The sequence below is a fragment of the Pseudonaja textilis genome, chromosome 3, assembly GCF_049901715.1.
Source record: "Pseudonaja textilis isolate UNSWEBS1 chromosome 3, rPseTex1.2, whole genome shotgun sequence".
Classification (NCBI taxonomy): Eukaryota; Metazoa; Chordata; class Lepidosauria; order Squamata; family Elapidae; genus Pseudonaja; species Pseudonaja textilis.
The window spans coordinates 180365302-180381929 of NC_141992.1; the positions used below are offsets into that span (position 1 = coordinate 180365302).

Below are 16628 nucleotides of genomic sequence, written 5' to 3' on the forward strand. Positions count from 1 at the left end.
TTTTGCTTGCTATTCTTTTTCTTTTCTTTTCTTTTTTACTTTTACCTCAGGTGTGTGGTGAGATCCTATTTGTGTCCTCACCATCAGGAAGTCCAGAAGGCAGCATGAATTTATGGAGGCAACTGTGCCGACACCATCCTGATATGCAGAGTTGAAACCAAGCAACAGTCTGTGCCAGAGCATTTGGAATAGAAATGCCAACAGATGATACCGTTGACTTGGTGCCAGCCAGCTTTCATGTAACATAGAAATGGTGATGGGGTGCTGAAAGCAGTCATCAATCATACAGCAGGAGACTCGGTAGGAAGAGTCTTGATGAAACAGAAACCACACAGAAAAAGCAACATCCTCCTCCTGTTCACACACCAAGAGCTCACTGATACCGTAGGATACTGTACTGTACAGTATTGTACTATATCAATTAATCATGTACAAATAGTTCTTGACTTACAACAGTTTAGCAACTGTTGAAAGTTACGATGGCACTGAAACCATTGCAGCATCTCCATGGTCAAGTGATCGAAATTCAGACTGCTGATTCATATTTATGATGGTTGCACTATCCCAGGGTCATGTGATCACCATTTGCAACCTTCTGACAAGCAAAGTCAATGGAGAAGCCAGTTTCACTTCACAACCATGTTACTAACTTAGCAACTGTGGCAAGAAAAGTCATAACACAGGGCAACATTCACTTAACAACTGTCTCACTCAGCAACAGCAATGTTAAATTCAGTTTGTGGTTCTAAGTCAAGGACTACCTGTAAGGAGCAGGTTCTACAAACTGTTTGTTTTGGGACCAAGAATATATCTGGAATGTACAGGAGAAAAGAAGGTGATTGGATATAAAAGAACCTAGTGGCTTGACTTAGTGAAGCACAGAGAAAGAGACAGTGTATCCCCTTTTCTCTTTTAGGGCTTGTGTCTCATATATGGTTCTTAGACGCATGAGAGGGGAAATGTTGATTGAACTGACCTATTACACTACACCACAATGTGACTCCCTTGGTTTTGGCTTGGGGGACTCATTCACTGGGCAGTCACTGGGAAATAACACTAACCCAGAAAAAACAACCTTCTTTGCAAATGCAATCAAAAGCCACATAATAAGCTGCTTAAGATTTTGGGGGAAAAGTTGCTTTGCTCTCAGAAGAAACTTCTATTGGATCTTAGCACTTTTCGTGAATGAATGGTGCCTCTCCATTCATACTTCTTGGATCTGACTCAAGTCACTCCTTTCAGAATTGCCATTTCTGATCCCTATCTACTTCAAACAGACAGGCACCTCATCTGTCATGTAAAAAGTTATATTTATTTGTGAAGCACAGGTGAATTAAGCACATTCACACTGAAGCACGTTATGAGTTTAGATTCTTAGCAGTTAATCCTAGACTTAAGTGGCAAATCCCTTTGTGAGATCAGGAATTCAAATTGCATTATGAAAGAGCAACCTCTAATGTACATGAGGGTTCTTAGCCAACTCATTTGAAGCATACCAAAGAAAACAAATATCAGCATATATTGAAATAGAGCTCTCTCTCTCCCCAGAGAAGTGCTGTTAATGTCCTGCAAAGACCACTAATATAGTGGAGAGACCAACAGATAAACTGCAAACATTTCTTAGCTTCCCTCTCCCTGCATCGTACAGAAAATAAAGATGGGTAAAGCATTCACAATGCTGAGAATGATATATTCATTCAAAATTGCTTTATGAAGGAACTAGTTCTCTTTCGTTGCTATAGAGAGAAGCAAAGATAGTTCTTTGTTTTGTTTCATTTGCTTCTGGGATCTTTCACCCTTCCAGTAGCCAGGAGAAGTTACAACTCATACAGAAACCCAAAGTGTATTGTACCATGGAAAATTGTGTCAGCACAAATAGCCTTACCTCTGCGGTTCAAGGTATTTTGTTGAAGCAAAGCAAGAATTTCTGTACACAGGCTTAGTAGAAAGATGCCAATGTTGACATTCCCATAAGTATTCTTTTTCTATATCTTTGCTACTACTTCTAGAATATGCTGCTTGTCAGTGGTTGACTTCTATTGTTTTAGCAGGCATTTCCTTCCTTTCTTTTATTTTATTTCATACCAATGCAGCAATACACATTTTGATGTTGTTAATCTTTTATTCTTTTCATAATGGAATGAGCAGAAAAAGGGTTACAGCCAAAGAATGGAATATTAATTCTCCCCCCACCCCCATTGTTTTCTAATGAAAGATGAAAAATGTTAAAGAGAATTTGCATTTATGTACCCTGAGAGTATTTTTTCTTGTTTTGTTTTACTTTTTAATACACTTTTGGACTATATAACTTGTTCGTATACTCAGCAACTTAGATAAGCAGATTTGCATGGGGAAAAATAAAGAACCATTAACTTTGCATTCATTGTTGTTATTAAAGCTATTACCACCTTAGGCATCTCTCACACTGTTTGGGTGTGTGTGTATGCATGTTTGTGTGTGTGTGTGTCTTCAAAACCAAAACTCATCACCAGCACTACTCCTGGTACTTGTTCTTTCTCGGCTCTTAAACCTCAACACATCCATTACACTTCGAGCATATACATCTCGCAAATTAATGTTGATATTAGAGTCACTCGATATATTCTTTGTGAGTTTCTTTAGGGCTTCCCGCTGGCGAAGGGCAGCTTCTTTTATCTTCAGAGTAAAATAGCAGGCAGAAAAGCGATCATTGATGATGGCAATTGGTAAAGCGAGGACTAATATTCCAGATAATATGCACATAAAGGCTACAACCTTGCCAACGGTTGTATCTGGCCTAATGTCTCCATAGCCAACAGTTGTCATGGAGGTGGTAGCCCACCACCAAGCACAAGGCACACTTGTGAAGGTTGTGTCATGGATACCTTGCTCAACAAAGTATTCTATGGTGGAGAAGATGGAGATGCCCACAGAGAGGAAAAGGAGAAGCATGCCAACCTCTTCATAGCACTGTGCAATGGTCATCCCAAGAGAACGCAAGCCTAAAACATAAAACAATATTTCAATTAGCAAGATATCCTCTTACTGCTTTTCTTCTTGAGCAATGAAGTGGGAAGAAGTAGCATTCATTCAATCAAATTATCTTTTCCAATAAGACTCCTTCTCTGAATTGAATTCTTCCAGATATATTGGGTTTTAACTAAGGGTGGTATTCAGCAGGTTCTGACCAGTTCTGGAGAACCGGTAGTGGAAATTTTGAGTAGTTCGAAGAACTGGCAAATACCACCTCTGACTGGAGATTGTATATTATCCTTCCCCTGCCACACCCACCAAGCCATGCCCACAGACCAGTAATAAAAAAATTTGAATCCCACCACTGGTTTTAACATTATTCTTCTCCAACCTGGCTAGGAATTCTGTGAATTGGAAACTTGACAAATCTACAGATGTCAACTTGGAGAAGTAAAATAAAAAAAGGTTGTCTTGAAGTCAATGTCAGTCCTAAGCTTCTGCAACTTGGATGCCCTCTAGCAGTGTGGTCTTCAATTCCCAGAATTCTTAGCAACAGTGATGCTGGCTGAGAAACTCTGGAGTGGAAGTCTATACATCAGATTTCCCAAGGAAGCACTTGATGTATCTGAAACCCTTCTCAATATGTGACTCCATAACTACACTAGGACTAGAGTTGAGGGTACACTGAAATTATTATCTTACAGTTGTTGGTGACTTATTAAGTGAGCCTGATAATGTTAAAAAAAGTGCTTTTCCCTGGCTCTTAGATGAAAGATTTAACATTTTCTCAGGAAAAACACATAAAAACTAATGGTAAGTTTCACAAAATTTTTAAAATCATACACATCCACTTCTAACTTTAAATATACATAACATTTTTAAAAACTACACAACTGTAATAAGAGAATAATGGCAAAAATCAATGCTTGAAGACAAAGAAACCTACCATTCTTTTATTCAAACAATAAAAATACACATCACCCTCAAATTACTAACATGAGACAATTCTATTGCTGGTGTCCATATTATTGTTCTCATTCATTGTTTATTAAGAGAGCAAGCTCACAACAACCAAGATGTCTCAGAGTATCAAATGATCTGCATAATGCCAAGGCACCATTTCCTTGACATTACTAAAGTCAGTTTCCACCATTCTGCTTTAATAGTTGAAGTCGAAAAACAGATTCAGCTTTTATTATACATAGCAGAGGTGGTATTCAGCAGCTTCTGACCAGTTCTGGAGAACCGGTAGTGGAAATTTTGAGTAGTTCGAAGAACTGGCAAATACCACCTCTGGCTGGCACCCCTCCATCTATTCTCTGCCTCCCGAGTCCCAGCTGATTGGCTAGGTCTTCTTTTGTTGCCCTGCACAGGAGAACAGAGCTGGAAAGCAGGTTAATGGGGTGGGAAGGGAAGGGAATTTTGCAGTAATCTTCCTCCAGGAGTGGGGAGAGAATGGAGATTTTACAGTATCCTTTCCCTGCCACACCCACCAAGCCACACCATGCCCACCAAGCCACGCCCATAGAACCGGTAATTTTTTTAAAATCCCAACACTAGGCATCAATAGGCATCAAAGAGTGCTGAAAGGGAAACAATTTCTTTCTATATGAGTACTTTTGTATAATCTGCATTTTCGTATGCCCTTTACTAATGGCACCGTACTGCTGGCTCATATTTATAGCAGCTTTATTGGTTTGGAATTTATCCAGAGGTTGATAGGAGTTGCTTCATCAATAATCTTCCCATTTTTCCTTTTGCCATTTAAATCTTCTCAGCAAGAATGTGATCATATGCTGAAAAGGAGGAGAAGAAATAGGAATCTGCCTAACCTTCCCATTGATTCATATAGCTGTGTTCTCATGAGAATAAATTTTCATCCACACATGATTATTTGATAACCAAGTAAAAATAATCCTCCTTGGAGAGAGGGAGGACTTCCTGTTGACACCATGGCAAGTAAAAATTCTCTTTTACAGTAGAATGATATTATACAGTGAGACCAGAGGTGGTATTCCGCTGGTTCTGACCAGTTCTGGAGAACTGGTAGCAGAAATTTTGAGTAGTTTGGAGAACCGGCAAATGCCACCTCTGACTGGAGATTTTACATTATCCTTCCCCTGTCATGCCCACCAAGGCACGGCCGCAGAACCAGTAGTTAAAAAAACTGAATCCCACCACTGTGTGGGACCGGTACAGGCTTCTGGCTACAGAAATTCCCTCTGGATCAATGAATGATTTTTGAGATAGCCCATGTGACTCCATACAGCCATTCCTTGTGAATATACTGCAGGAATTGTTTTGAAATTGAGTTCAGCAGATGGGAGTTGAGGGAGAAACCATCTTTACTCCCAGTCATGAGATAGCCTGTTTTAAGGACATAAATGTTATCAAGTCTGATCTTTTAATTAATTTGAATTTGAGTTTTGGGGGAGGGGGGAAATTAAGATCCTTCGGAACAACAAATATTACTGCGACTACTGGATGAGTTGCCTTCTCCTTAGAGAGAGAATCTTTAATATAATTTCAGAGATTGGGGATAAATAGAATTTTTTTGGATCAAACAACAAAAGGGTGCTTAGAATATTGATTTTCAAACGTTAATAATGGATTAAGGGTCCAGATGGAGTCTGAACTATAATCTTAAATTAATTGAATTCTTCTCATGGGAAATTACAATTGTTTGGGTTTTCTGAAGTGAAAACAAGATATAATGGAACTTCAAAAGTGGACACAAGAGGGAGTGAGAGGTTAATAAAGATTACATTTTTAAAAAAAAAATGAGGAAAATATCCTATCAGTGAGACTTGGGATGGATATTTATGAAAAATGGTCCTTGAAATTTTCTGCTAGTACAGGTAGGTGGAATGGTAAGAAAGCAAATGGTGAGATATTTTATTGCCTAAAGAAGAAACCAGAAAAGAGATATAGATTTTTTTTTTACTGGATATATAGTCTTGAAGGATTTTTTTGAGAAGTGACCAAAGAAACAACAATACTATGCTAGCAATCAGATAAGATACTGACTGATTGGCTCATATTTCCCTAGTACCCACCCTCTGTTTCCACCTCCTGACTAATAGTATCTACTTTTGGGGTGAACTTTAATTGTATTTGCCAATGAAATTGTATTGGCCAATGATGTCATGTAACCCTTTAAAACCCATTTCCTTAGCACAAATCCCTGGTTTGGAAATTTTAATTCCAAATTCTATTTTTTCTAATTTGCTTACTTAATTTGATAAATTGCTGCAAGTAGGTTGATTAATAATACTCCTGCTAAGTTTTTTTTTTTTTTGACAAAAGGTTTACCTCAGACTTATTAGCATTCGTTATCTAGAAGCAGGAAAAACAAGCAAAATGACACTATTGTGAAAAATATTTGGGAAGCGATCAGAGAGCAAAGGCAGGAACATATTTTGCATATAGAAAAGCCAGTGAGAAGGAACCAGGTGGCCAGTTAGAGAGAAAGATTTCTGCTTTTCATTCTGAAGAGCCTATGTTATTAATTCCCTTTCACTGTTGGTAATCCAAGACCTTGGATAGAAGAAATGGAGCTTTTGCTGCTACCCATACTTACTGATACTTATCTTAAGATAAGCTATTACATTCTGAGGAAGGGGAAAAATGGGAGCTGATCGGAATAATGGCAAACCATTGAGTCTTTGACAAATGTTGTCCAAATTAAATGACTGCAAAAAGCTCAGATTGTTGCCAGAAGATTTTCCAAATATGTTCACTGTTCAAACCCTTTTGTGGTTGATCTGTAGAATACTTGTCACTCTTAATCTTTACTGACAACATTCCAGCTATTTAAGAGTTATTCCTGGTACCAATAAAGGAGAATATTGGTAGCTCAGGGCAGAAATGAAGGGTCCTTTTTTTCTTGCAGATGTTTTGTTACCCAAACTAGGTAACATCATCAGTGCTAATGTTGATGATATCACCTAGTTTGAGTAATGAAATGTTTGCCAGAAAACAATCAAGCTGAGAGATTTGCAAGGACCATTCACTTATTCCTTGTCTTGGGAATAAATTCAGAGAAAGAAATAAGTGTGCCAGCTTACATACGCACCCACCATAATCTGAAAGCTTGGTTTTGTTGCGTGGGATGGAAACCTATTTCCACTAAAAATAGGTGAGTTAAACCTTTGAAGGAACCCCCAACTGAATTTGCCCTGACCCCACTCCCCCCCACAAAAAACTCCCCACCCTGAAACTAATTTATAAAGTCCAGCCTCAAAAATTTCTGGTAAAGTCATTAGAAGTTGGGGGAAAAATTAAAATAATGCCTGCATTGGTTATCCCAATGAAAAGGCAAAACTAAGATTCTCACTTATCCAATTTATGGTTGTCCCAAAGTTGCTTAAGAACTGAAGAAGCTTCTTGGATGAGAAGCAAAATGTTTTAAAGGAAAAAAAAAACAAAGTCCAATTGCCTTTTGAAAAAGCACCTTTGGGGTTGGTGAATTGGAATAGTACAAGAACAAGCAGCTTTGGGGAATCTTACCTATTTTGTAATTCGGTTTTGTTAATTCATCCCCCTTCCCTGAAGTCTCCCAAGAAGAAAGAGTTGCTCCCAACACCACATGGATTTACCTGTTGAATGCCTGCCCAACTTCAACATGCGCAGACCCCTCAGCAACCTCAGCACTTGCACAATACGTCCCATATTTTCCAGCTCCTGGGAGCTGTGTTCGCCCCTCAAGCTCTCCACCAACAATGTGATGTAGAAGGGCAAAATAGCCAGAAGGTCTATGATATTTGCTATGTTCTTTAAAAAGCGGCACCGATTCTGTGCACAGAGAAAGCGTAGCAAAAGTTCTCCTGTGAACCAAGCAATACACACATACTCCAGGATGTCAAGTAGCTGGGCTGGCATCCAGGTCAATTCCACTGAAATCAGAGCCATGTTGGCAATCGAAATGATGACAAAAACCATGGAGATTGTGCCAAAAGTCCTGGCAGTGACAGAAGAGGTTGGCTTTTCTAAGACTTCCCATAGCTTTTTTCTGGTAGTAGAACACAGACTTCCAGAGAAATCTTCTTCCTCAACTTGTGTCTCCAATTCTTCAGCATCTTTCTTGATATCCAAAGTTTCACTCAGTTCTTTTCTTCTGAAGTACCTGCATAGGGCAGTCAGCTATTAATATTACACCACTGGAAGCCAATACATACATTCAGTAGAAAATATTTTGAGATATTTATTTCTGAACTTCCCTGATAGGCAATGTTACTAGAGGCTGTTAAAGGTGGGAGGCAATTGGGCCACGATTACCTTTGGAAATGAATCCTGGATTAATTTTCTCAAAGGATCCCTTCTCTCATTATAAGCTGAGCCAGACAACAAAAAGAGACACAGAATGTTCAAAGATCTTGAAGAAAGAACCAGTAACTTCTAATATGAGTTTTGGAGAAAGAATAGGAAGAAAATTCCCAAGCAACAGCATATTCAATCTGAATAACAAGTGGGATGTTAAGATGATATATTTCAAAGCTGAATTGCAAAATTGAATTGTTATCCAAGGTATCCTCATGCAGATAGGCTGCATTTGAGAGTCATCATAAATGTAATTAAGTCTTGATAAGGGAAGAATTCAATTTAGTTCTCTAAGTAATTCACCATAAACTCACTTATCAAAATGAACACAGACACCATATGCTTAATAACAGGGGTTGCTCCACAAAACCACTGAAAATGATGTGAGGATGTTGCAACACACAATTGAGAAAGAAAATGTGGGAAAATATTTTTCACCCATATTGTATATGCAATTTCAGATCTAATTTTACTACTGCAAGCTGCTCTAGTACAGGATAATTCTGATAAGGATTAATGTGGAATAATTTCACGGAGAAATAAAAATTGAGTTGCCATAAACTAACACGCTATCATAGTGTGGCTTGAGTCGGAATAAAGGTTGATCATTTATCCAGGCCATATCCCTGCCAAACATCCACATTTGCTTTAGAACACCTACATACATCAGTGGGAAATTTTGCATTTCAGAGGGCATTCCCTGAGTTTTAATAACATTTTTGAGACTTTACTTAGGTTTCTTTGGGTTTATATGTTGCTTTTTAAAAAAAATATCAACTCTGACTTGGTTTTAAGTGGTACTTTCCAATAGCTGTTTCTGTATTTATAGATTTGGTTTTATTTTCCCCCCTATATTATTATAGTCAGCCAGGCAATGTTTCTGCTTAAAGAAACTGGTCATTTCAAATCAACAATTGAAACAGGTAGAGAATAAAATTCACATGTGGAGTAAGAATGAACTTTGATATTTTTGATAGATGGCAACTCAAGGATGGATCTAGTCTACCAAATCCAAGTTCAACATCAGCATAATTTAACTTAGTAGTGAACATTTTTTCCATCAAGAGCCCGTTCTAGGAGAAAACTGATGGAACCATATTTCATGCCAGGAGTAAAGGGATAGATTGTTTTTACCAAATATTTGAATTGTTTGCTCACAAAGGATTTCTGAAATAAGGATGAGGATTACCCACCCTTGATTAATCTCACAGTGTGAAATACCAACAGGTCTATTTTTATTTCTATAGTCCTTAAATCTGTTTTTAAAGTCACAGAATATGATGGCCAAGAGATGAATTGTGGGCAGAAGACCTTTCCCACTGTTTTCAAATCACAGTGAGTCATTCCTGGGCTACTTCCAATCTTTCTAGTTTGAGAAAAAATATTTTTTGAAAAACTCACTACTGACTTGTAAAAAAACCTGAGTCATAATTTTAATTCTATGCCAGCAGCCCAAGTCAAAAAGGCTTGACAGGATGAACTGTACTATATTGTGCGTAGGAATCAGCCTTGAATTTGGTGATTGCTTGGACCAGTCCTGCAGTTTTCCTGGCAACATTTCCAGTAGTAGTTTGCCATTGCTTTCTTCCTAAGCCTAAGAGAGATTGACTGGCCCATCTCAGAAGACTATATAACTCATGGTTCCCTGCTTTTTAACCAGTAGGTATAGGTACTAGCCCTTATTGTCCCTCTACAATCCTTAAAACACTATATATTCAAACACTAAAATGCGATGTTGGTGAATAACTTTGTAACACGAGCTAGGCACTTTCCATTATAGCTGATGAGCTATGGGCCTGATCGATGTATCATATTCTCTACCCTTGTTTTACTATACAGCATCTGACAAAATAGATAAGCACTTTTCTTAATAGACCAGCTTTCCATGTTCCCAACATGCCCTGTGGAATTGTGTGGGCCACCACTTTCCCTTTTGAAAGTAAATAATGGTAGAAAAGGGTAAGATTAGTTATGAGAAAAATCTAGTTTTACTTCACATTTTATTTAACAGGTTCATCTACCACAACACTTTAAAAAATTCACATCTGAATTTATTACAGAACAAATTATATGTATCCCTCATACAGGACTCTAGGCTTAATTAACATTCTTCTGCTTCTATTCATTAGCAAACCTGAAGGGTTGAATTTACCCAGTCTGCTACCTCATATTTTACATTTATTGCTTCTCTTTCCCATTAGCACTAAGTCTTTACAGATGTAATAATGCCTGTTGCTATATTATCTAGGGAGGAGGAGATTGTGCTGAACCAACCACTCCAGTACGTTTCTCTAATTTGTGTTAACTTTGCCTTCACATCTTCCTACAACCAAATTAACTAAGCCACTTGGATGGATTTCTGTCCCCAAATTGCTCACCTGTCCCTGCAGCAGGAATCAATCATAAGTTCATCCAGCCCCCAATATTGGATCTCCTGCAGGAAGGAAAGTGCACATAGCTGATCCATTACATGTAGCCTGCCAGTTTGGTAATAGTTATGGACATAACTGAATGCTTGAGAGTTCCGATCAAAAAAAAATTCATTCTCCACCAAGTTGGCATCGTCACAAAGTTCCAAAAGGCTGGAGGCAACATCCCGGGCAGCTGAAACCATTACTGCTAGCTTGCCCAGCCGAGTGTCTGGATAGGAACAAAGCTTCTTCTGGGACAGCACAAAGCGGGCACCTCCAACGTTGACAGTCATGCAGTCCAAGGATGGAGCTATGTGCTCTAGCAAGGATCCTGTCCCTTCCTCGCTATAGAAGACACTGGATTCCAAAGAATCAAAGGACGTGCTCTCATCTAATTCCTCTCCAGACGCCCCAGAAGAAAGGGACAAGCAGCAAGGAGGTGACTTCATCCTTCAGCTCCAGCAGCAGCTTTTGGTCTCCTACAGAAAAGTGTTAAGTTAATGATGAAAGCTGATTCCGGAGGAACAAAATCAAAATGTTATTTTCCTCCAAATATCCTAAGGATCAGGTCTTTGAGCATTATTTTTATTCATTGTTACATGCAGGGGGTTCGCAGGGGTTCTGGAGAGTCCCTAGCTAAGATTCTGTGCAGTTCAGAGAACCCCAAATCCCACTCCTGGCTGAGTCAATCTATCTATTTCAGCACATATCAATATCTTCTTTATCACCTCACCTTCACTGGGAATTTCTCTATCTTTCCATTTTGGGGCAAAAGTCATTCTTGAGGCTGACTAGGCCAAACCCGGCATGGCCACAGCCAGACAGCAACCAGGCAGAAAACCCTTTGCTAAAATTTTTGAAGCCCGCCCCTGGTTACACTACGTAATTATGGAATCTGGCACTGATGCCAACCTATGAGAATTTCAAGGTTCATTTTGTTTTCAGAATGGTTATGAAAATTAATAATACAAATAAATAAAAGATCTTTGCCTATTTAGTGTTGAAGACCACCACATCCTGAAGGTACCAAATCAACTAAACAATGAATCTTTACAACCTCCATGTCTTTGTTCCCCTCACAGAAGCAGCAGGAGTGGGATTCAAATTTTTTAACAACTGGTTCTGTGGGTGTGGCTTAGTTGGTGGGCGTGGTTTGGTGGTCATGTGAGTGGGTGGACATGGCTTGGTGGTCATGTTATTGGCTGGGCGTGGCCAACTAAATATCACTCACATCGAGGCACGCATCACCTTGCCTGGCCTCTCATGACTGTGGGGATGCTGCAACAGTCGTAAGTGTGAAAAATGGTCATAAGTCACTTTTTTTCAGTGCCACTGTAACTTTGAATGGTCACTCCACACAAGCAAAGGAGGGAGGGAAAAAGAACTACAGAGAAGTTCCTGAGACAGGAAGTCTAGTCCTGCCAAGAATGTAATAAGGGTTAACGGAGAAGCAGTTTCTGTAAGCAACACCAGAATGTTTCCTTCCTGCCTTCCTTACAGGATTAGGCCACTAATTTCTTCTAACAACTGGTTCTCTGAACTGCTTAGAATGTTAACAACCGGTTCTAGAGAATAGGTGAGAACCTGTAGAATCCCACCCCTGAGAAGCAGCTTGTGATCATCTTAAATATGAGCATATATATATGTAATATGGAAAAGCATAGTAAATTTCAAACAAAAACATTCATATTTTTCAGCCTGAATTTTGTGGATGCAGAATGTTGGCGAGCTTGGCATAGGATATAGATATCTGAAGCCAGTGGTGGAGCTCAGAGCAACCAGATATAAAAGTATTTATGTGAACCTTTTCAACAGTACTGAAAAAAAAGTGGTTTAAACCACAGATTTATCTATTTTTTGTACCTCTTTTTTATTTTCAATGTTGCAGAAAAGGTCATCTGTGGTTTTAAACCCCAGATTTTTCACATTTTCAGCACTATCCCTCATCATTTCCCAATTTCCAGGGCTGTTGAAAAGGTCACCTATAAAAGCACTCTGCACTGGGTGAAACCATCTTGAGGGTGCCAGGCAAGGCTCTTCTAAATCATATAGGAAGCCTACATAGTTAGACCTCATGTAGACATTCAACTCAAAGGAGTCTTGGATTCAACTTCACCTCCAACTCTGGAATCCCAAAGATGCTTTTTCCAAAAGGCAACTGGACTTTCTTTTCTTTTTTCTTCTTTTCTTTTCTTTTACATTTCACTTCTCATCCAAGAAGCTTCTTCAGTTTTTTTCAGCTTCTTGGATGAGAACGAAATGTTTTTAAAGAAAAAAAAGCAAGCAAGTCCAGTTGCCTTTTGGAAAAAACATTTTTTTGGGACAACCATGACTTGAATGATAGAAAATTTCCATTGACATCCAACTCTTGAAGTTCTGTAGGTGACTCTAGAGCAGTTTTCAGCCAACTCATCCCAAACAGCAATTGTGATGAAAAATAGGAAGTATACCATATGTCATCTTGAGATCCTGATAGGAACTTAGGATAATGTCATCTTCCTAATTGCAGCATATGACTAAGGAGGTTAGATTGACAGAGAGTCTACACTATTAATTTCCAGAAAAAAGGGTGATATTACATACTCTGGGAATTTAGACAAAGGTAATTCAATTTTCATTTATTAGTGAATACATTAAGGCAGAATCTGTGTGAGTTCCTTGATCTTTTTCCTCATAGACTTCCTAATGAATGGAGAAGTGTCTCACTTAAGAAATATGGTTGAAATGTCCATCTGGTTCTCCTCTGCCATGGTTTGAAAACCTCCTTTTTTTTTCCTGACTCCAAGAATGTCCTAAATCTAACACATAAAATATGAATGGAATGCATAAGATAGAGAAAGCAAGGCCAATCAACCACTATTCACTTCATCATTAATTGTAATCATGTAGCTTTGATATGTTTTCAGCGGATCTTTTATTGACAGATGCTGAGATCCCTAAATGCTTCTTTTTAAGTAACATCTCTTTTTATACCTCTGGAAGTACTTCCTTTCATCTAAATTGTTCTCTTTTACATTTGTAATCAGGATTTTACTCAGATTTCCCTGGAAAATGACCAGCCATTCAATCATCACCTGTCTTCCATATTCCATAATGTTTGCGCAAACATTTATAAAGAAAGTATCTTTAATTGGTTATTCCTTATCTAACCAAAATGGACAATTATTACCTTGATTATTATTATGAATAATAGATACTTGAGATAATAGATACCTTTAGTTCTTAAGAACTCAATGCTTATTTGGGAGTTCTTAAGAACTCAGTGATTATTTTTGAGTTCTTAAGAACTCTTTTTAACAGGCGTAATGATGAGAGGAGGTAGGTGGGAATTCCAAAAATTGGCCTAATTATTTTAAGCTAGGAGATCCACAAATTGAAATTACTCATGTTGCTCTTGTCATACAATACTCCTGAAGAAAATCACATGGTATGACATGCAATAATTACTCAAATCTCAAAATATCTACTATTTCCTTTAAAATTGCTGAAACATATTTAAACTGTGGCATTGACCATTGACCTAGTTGGGAGCATATTACATTTCTTCTGTAATAAGAACACTTTTCTTTCCATGGAACTTAACAGGACTGCAGCCCTATGCCTACTTAGTGAAAAGTAAGTCCTAGGGAACATAAAGGGATTCACTTATGAGCAACCAACAATCTTTATTGCTCTAGGAAGAGTTTGCATTTACATTAAGGGTGCCGATAAAATTTACTCATTTATTTTTAATTAGTAGTTCAATTCTCCATCTCCTTTTGTGCGTGTAGAAACCGCAAGACATTCTTTTACCAAGCTTTGCCTTGCCTGTATTAGGTGATTTTTTTCCAATTGGAAACAACTATTAGATGCTTAATGAAAATAATGTCAATAATGTCTATTTCCATTAATGCAGCTTTTAATCATACTCCTTAATTATAAGCAGTAAAAGAAAATAATAGAAGTTGTGTATTTTTTTGGAGGGGGATTAAAAATGAAGATTAATAACTGGTATGGACAGAGTACTATAGTTTTATCTCTGGCTACAGCAAAATCATCTAATACCTGCGTAAGCTCTTGTTGATTCAAAGACAGCAAAGTCCAATGCATGTTTCCTTGGAAGGACAATATCTTGACCTTAATACTTCGCAAGTGTGCAAAGGGGATTTCAGTCCGAGAAACTCAATTCCATTTAAACAAAAAAAATGTGCCAGAAGTTGCTTCAAACTGATGTTTAAGGACTCTTAAAAAAAAAAAAAGTCATGCTAGAGACCAGAGAATGCTACAGTTATATGTGATTGCAACTGATGGTGCATTTTCCCCTCCAGAAGTGAACATCACTGAGCACTCTATGACTTACACTGAACAAGCTTGCCACTATCATTCTAATATACAAATTCAGGCAAACTGAGACATGAAAAAACAAATACCCGAAGCATCACAGAAAATAAAAAGGAAGAAGAAAAAAGAGGGAGGGAGGAAAGGAGGGGGAAAACAAGGAAAGAAAGAAGGAAGGAAGGAAGGAAGGAAGGAAGGAAAGGAAGGAAGGAAGGAAGGAAGGAAGGAAGGAAGACCAAAGAAGAGAAAGTTGACTCATTTTTACTCCAACTACTAAAGGGCGCACTTTCCCATCCAAAGCTGAGAAGCGCAGCTGGACTCCCAACTCACCTGCTTCCCTTCTTACGGCCCAGGACATCTGGGCTGCTGCGATTAAGCGGCTGCCCCTTTGCCCGGCTCGCTTCCTCTCACGCCAAAAAAATTCTTGCCTTTTCCTCTGGCTTGCAGAGCGCTTCTCCGAGAGTCTGCTTCCCACCGCCGACCCCTCCAGCTCTCTCAACTTGGAGAGCGGCGTTCCGATGGAAAGGCTGGGCTGATCACGTGAGCAGGCGCGATTTCCCCCCCCTCCCCAAACTCCGAAGCAGCGGGAGGGGCTTTTTAATACACCCGGCTCCTTTGCAAAGACCCTAGCTAGACCGGCTAGTCGTTTTCCTCGAAGGGCGGTGAATGAAATGTGAGCGAGTCTCTCCGGACAGAAAACCGTGCAAGATATGTAGAAGCAGAATTTGGGTGAACTGCCTTATGTCGAGTTAGATGATGCGTCCCTCGACTATCAAACCGTTTGCAATACGGGTGAGTTCACACAACATCTAAGCTCTGAGCTAAGGAGATACAGTTGCGAGGGGGCCTTGGGGCATGTAAGACCAAGCAACAGATTAGATATCTTGGTAAGTACTAGGATCCAGGCAACACAATGAAATAGAAACGATCCAACCCCATTTTAGTGCAGTTGAATCCAACCATTAGGATGGAGAGCGATTTGTAGGATCAAGGACCTTTCTGAGACATGGAGCTCTATTGCAGAAAAACCAATATTAAGAAAAAGTTATGGTCTTGGAAGTACCTGAGGCCTTGCAAGGGGCTCCTGGTTCCAGGAACCCAAATAAACCTAAGTGGAGAAGAGATTTATTGAAGAACACCAGCTGCCAATATGGTCACCTGTTTGCAATGTCTGTTCTTCCAATACTGCAAGTCTAATAATTCAAGTAAGGGAAATGTATATTTGGTCATGTAAACCCAACAGTTATTTATGCAAAATAATGTTACCTCATATTACTTCAAACAAACTCTAAAAGGTCTTTTCAACAAGCTTCTGCGATCAAGTCAGTAGACATTGATATATTGGGGAGTTAGAAGTAGTTAAAAAGTTTTTAGTGTCAAACATGAATTGTGTTTCTGTATTCTTTTTCTACCAGTTCTCATTTAATTTCATGAAAAGAAAATGGTTTTAGATTTGTTTGTTTTTTCCAAAAGGAGAATATAATTACAGTGAAATTCTTCTGGATGAAGAGTGGTTTCTCTAGTTTAATGAAAAGAAAGACTAGGGTGATGTGATAGCAGTGTTCCAGTATCTCAGGGGCTGCTCCAAAGAAGGGGGAGTCAAGCTATTCTCCAAAGCACACAAAGGCA

General features: G+C 38.8%; 1 protein-coding gene across 1 annotated transcript; it reads right to left on the reverse strand.

The window, feature by feature from the left end:
• Positions 1-834: 834 nt before the first annotated feature.
• On the reverse strand, positions 835-15544 carry KCNV1 (potassium voltage-gated channel modifier subfamily V member 1). The gene is made up of 4 exons (XM_026703700.2): positions 15330-15544; positions 10650-11161; positions 7551-8077; positions 835-2981 (listed from the first exon to the last, which is right to left on the reverse strand). The coding sequence occupies exons 2-4, from the start codon at positions 11129-11131 to the stop codon at positions 2470-2472; spliced, it is 1521 nt and encodes a 506-aa protein (XP_026559485.1). The 5' UTR covers positions 11132-11161; positions 15330-15544; the 3' UTR covers positions 835-2469.
• Between the last annotated feature and the right edge of the window lie 1084 nt (positions 15545-16628).

Bases quoted from the DNA above. Each gene is read 5' to 3' on its own strand.
- KCNV1 (XM_026703700.2), bottom strand. From the start codon at position 11,131: ATGAAGTCACCTCCTTGCTGCTTGTCCCTTTCTTCTGGGGCGTCTGGA. The intron at 8,078-10,649 runs GTGAGCAATTTG...TGCCCTATGCAG, and splicing joins GATTCCTGCTGCAGGGACAG to GTACTTCAGAAGAAAAGAAC. The intron at 2,982-7,550 runs GTAAATCCATGT...TTTATGTTTTAG, and splicing joins GTTGGGCAGGCATTCAACAG to GCTTGCGTTCTCTTGGGATG.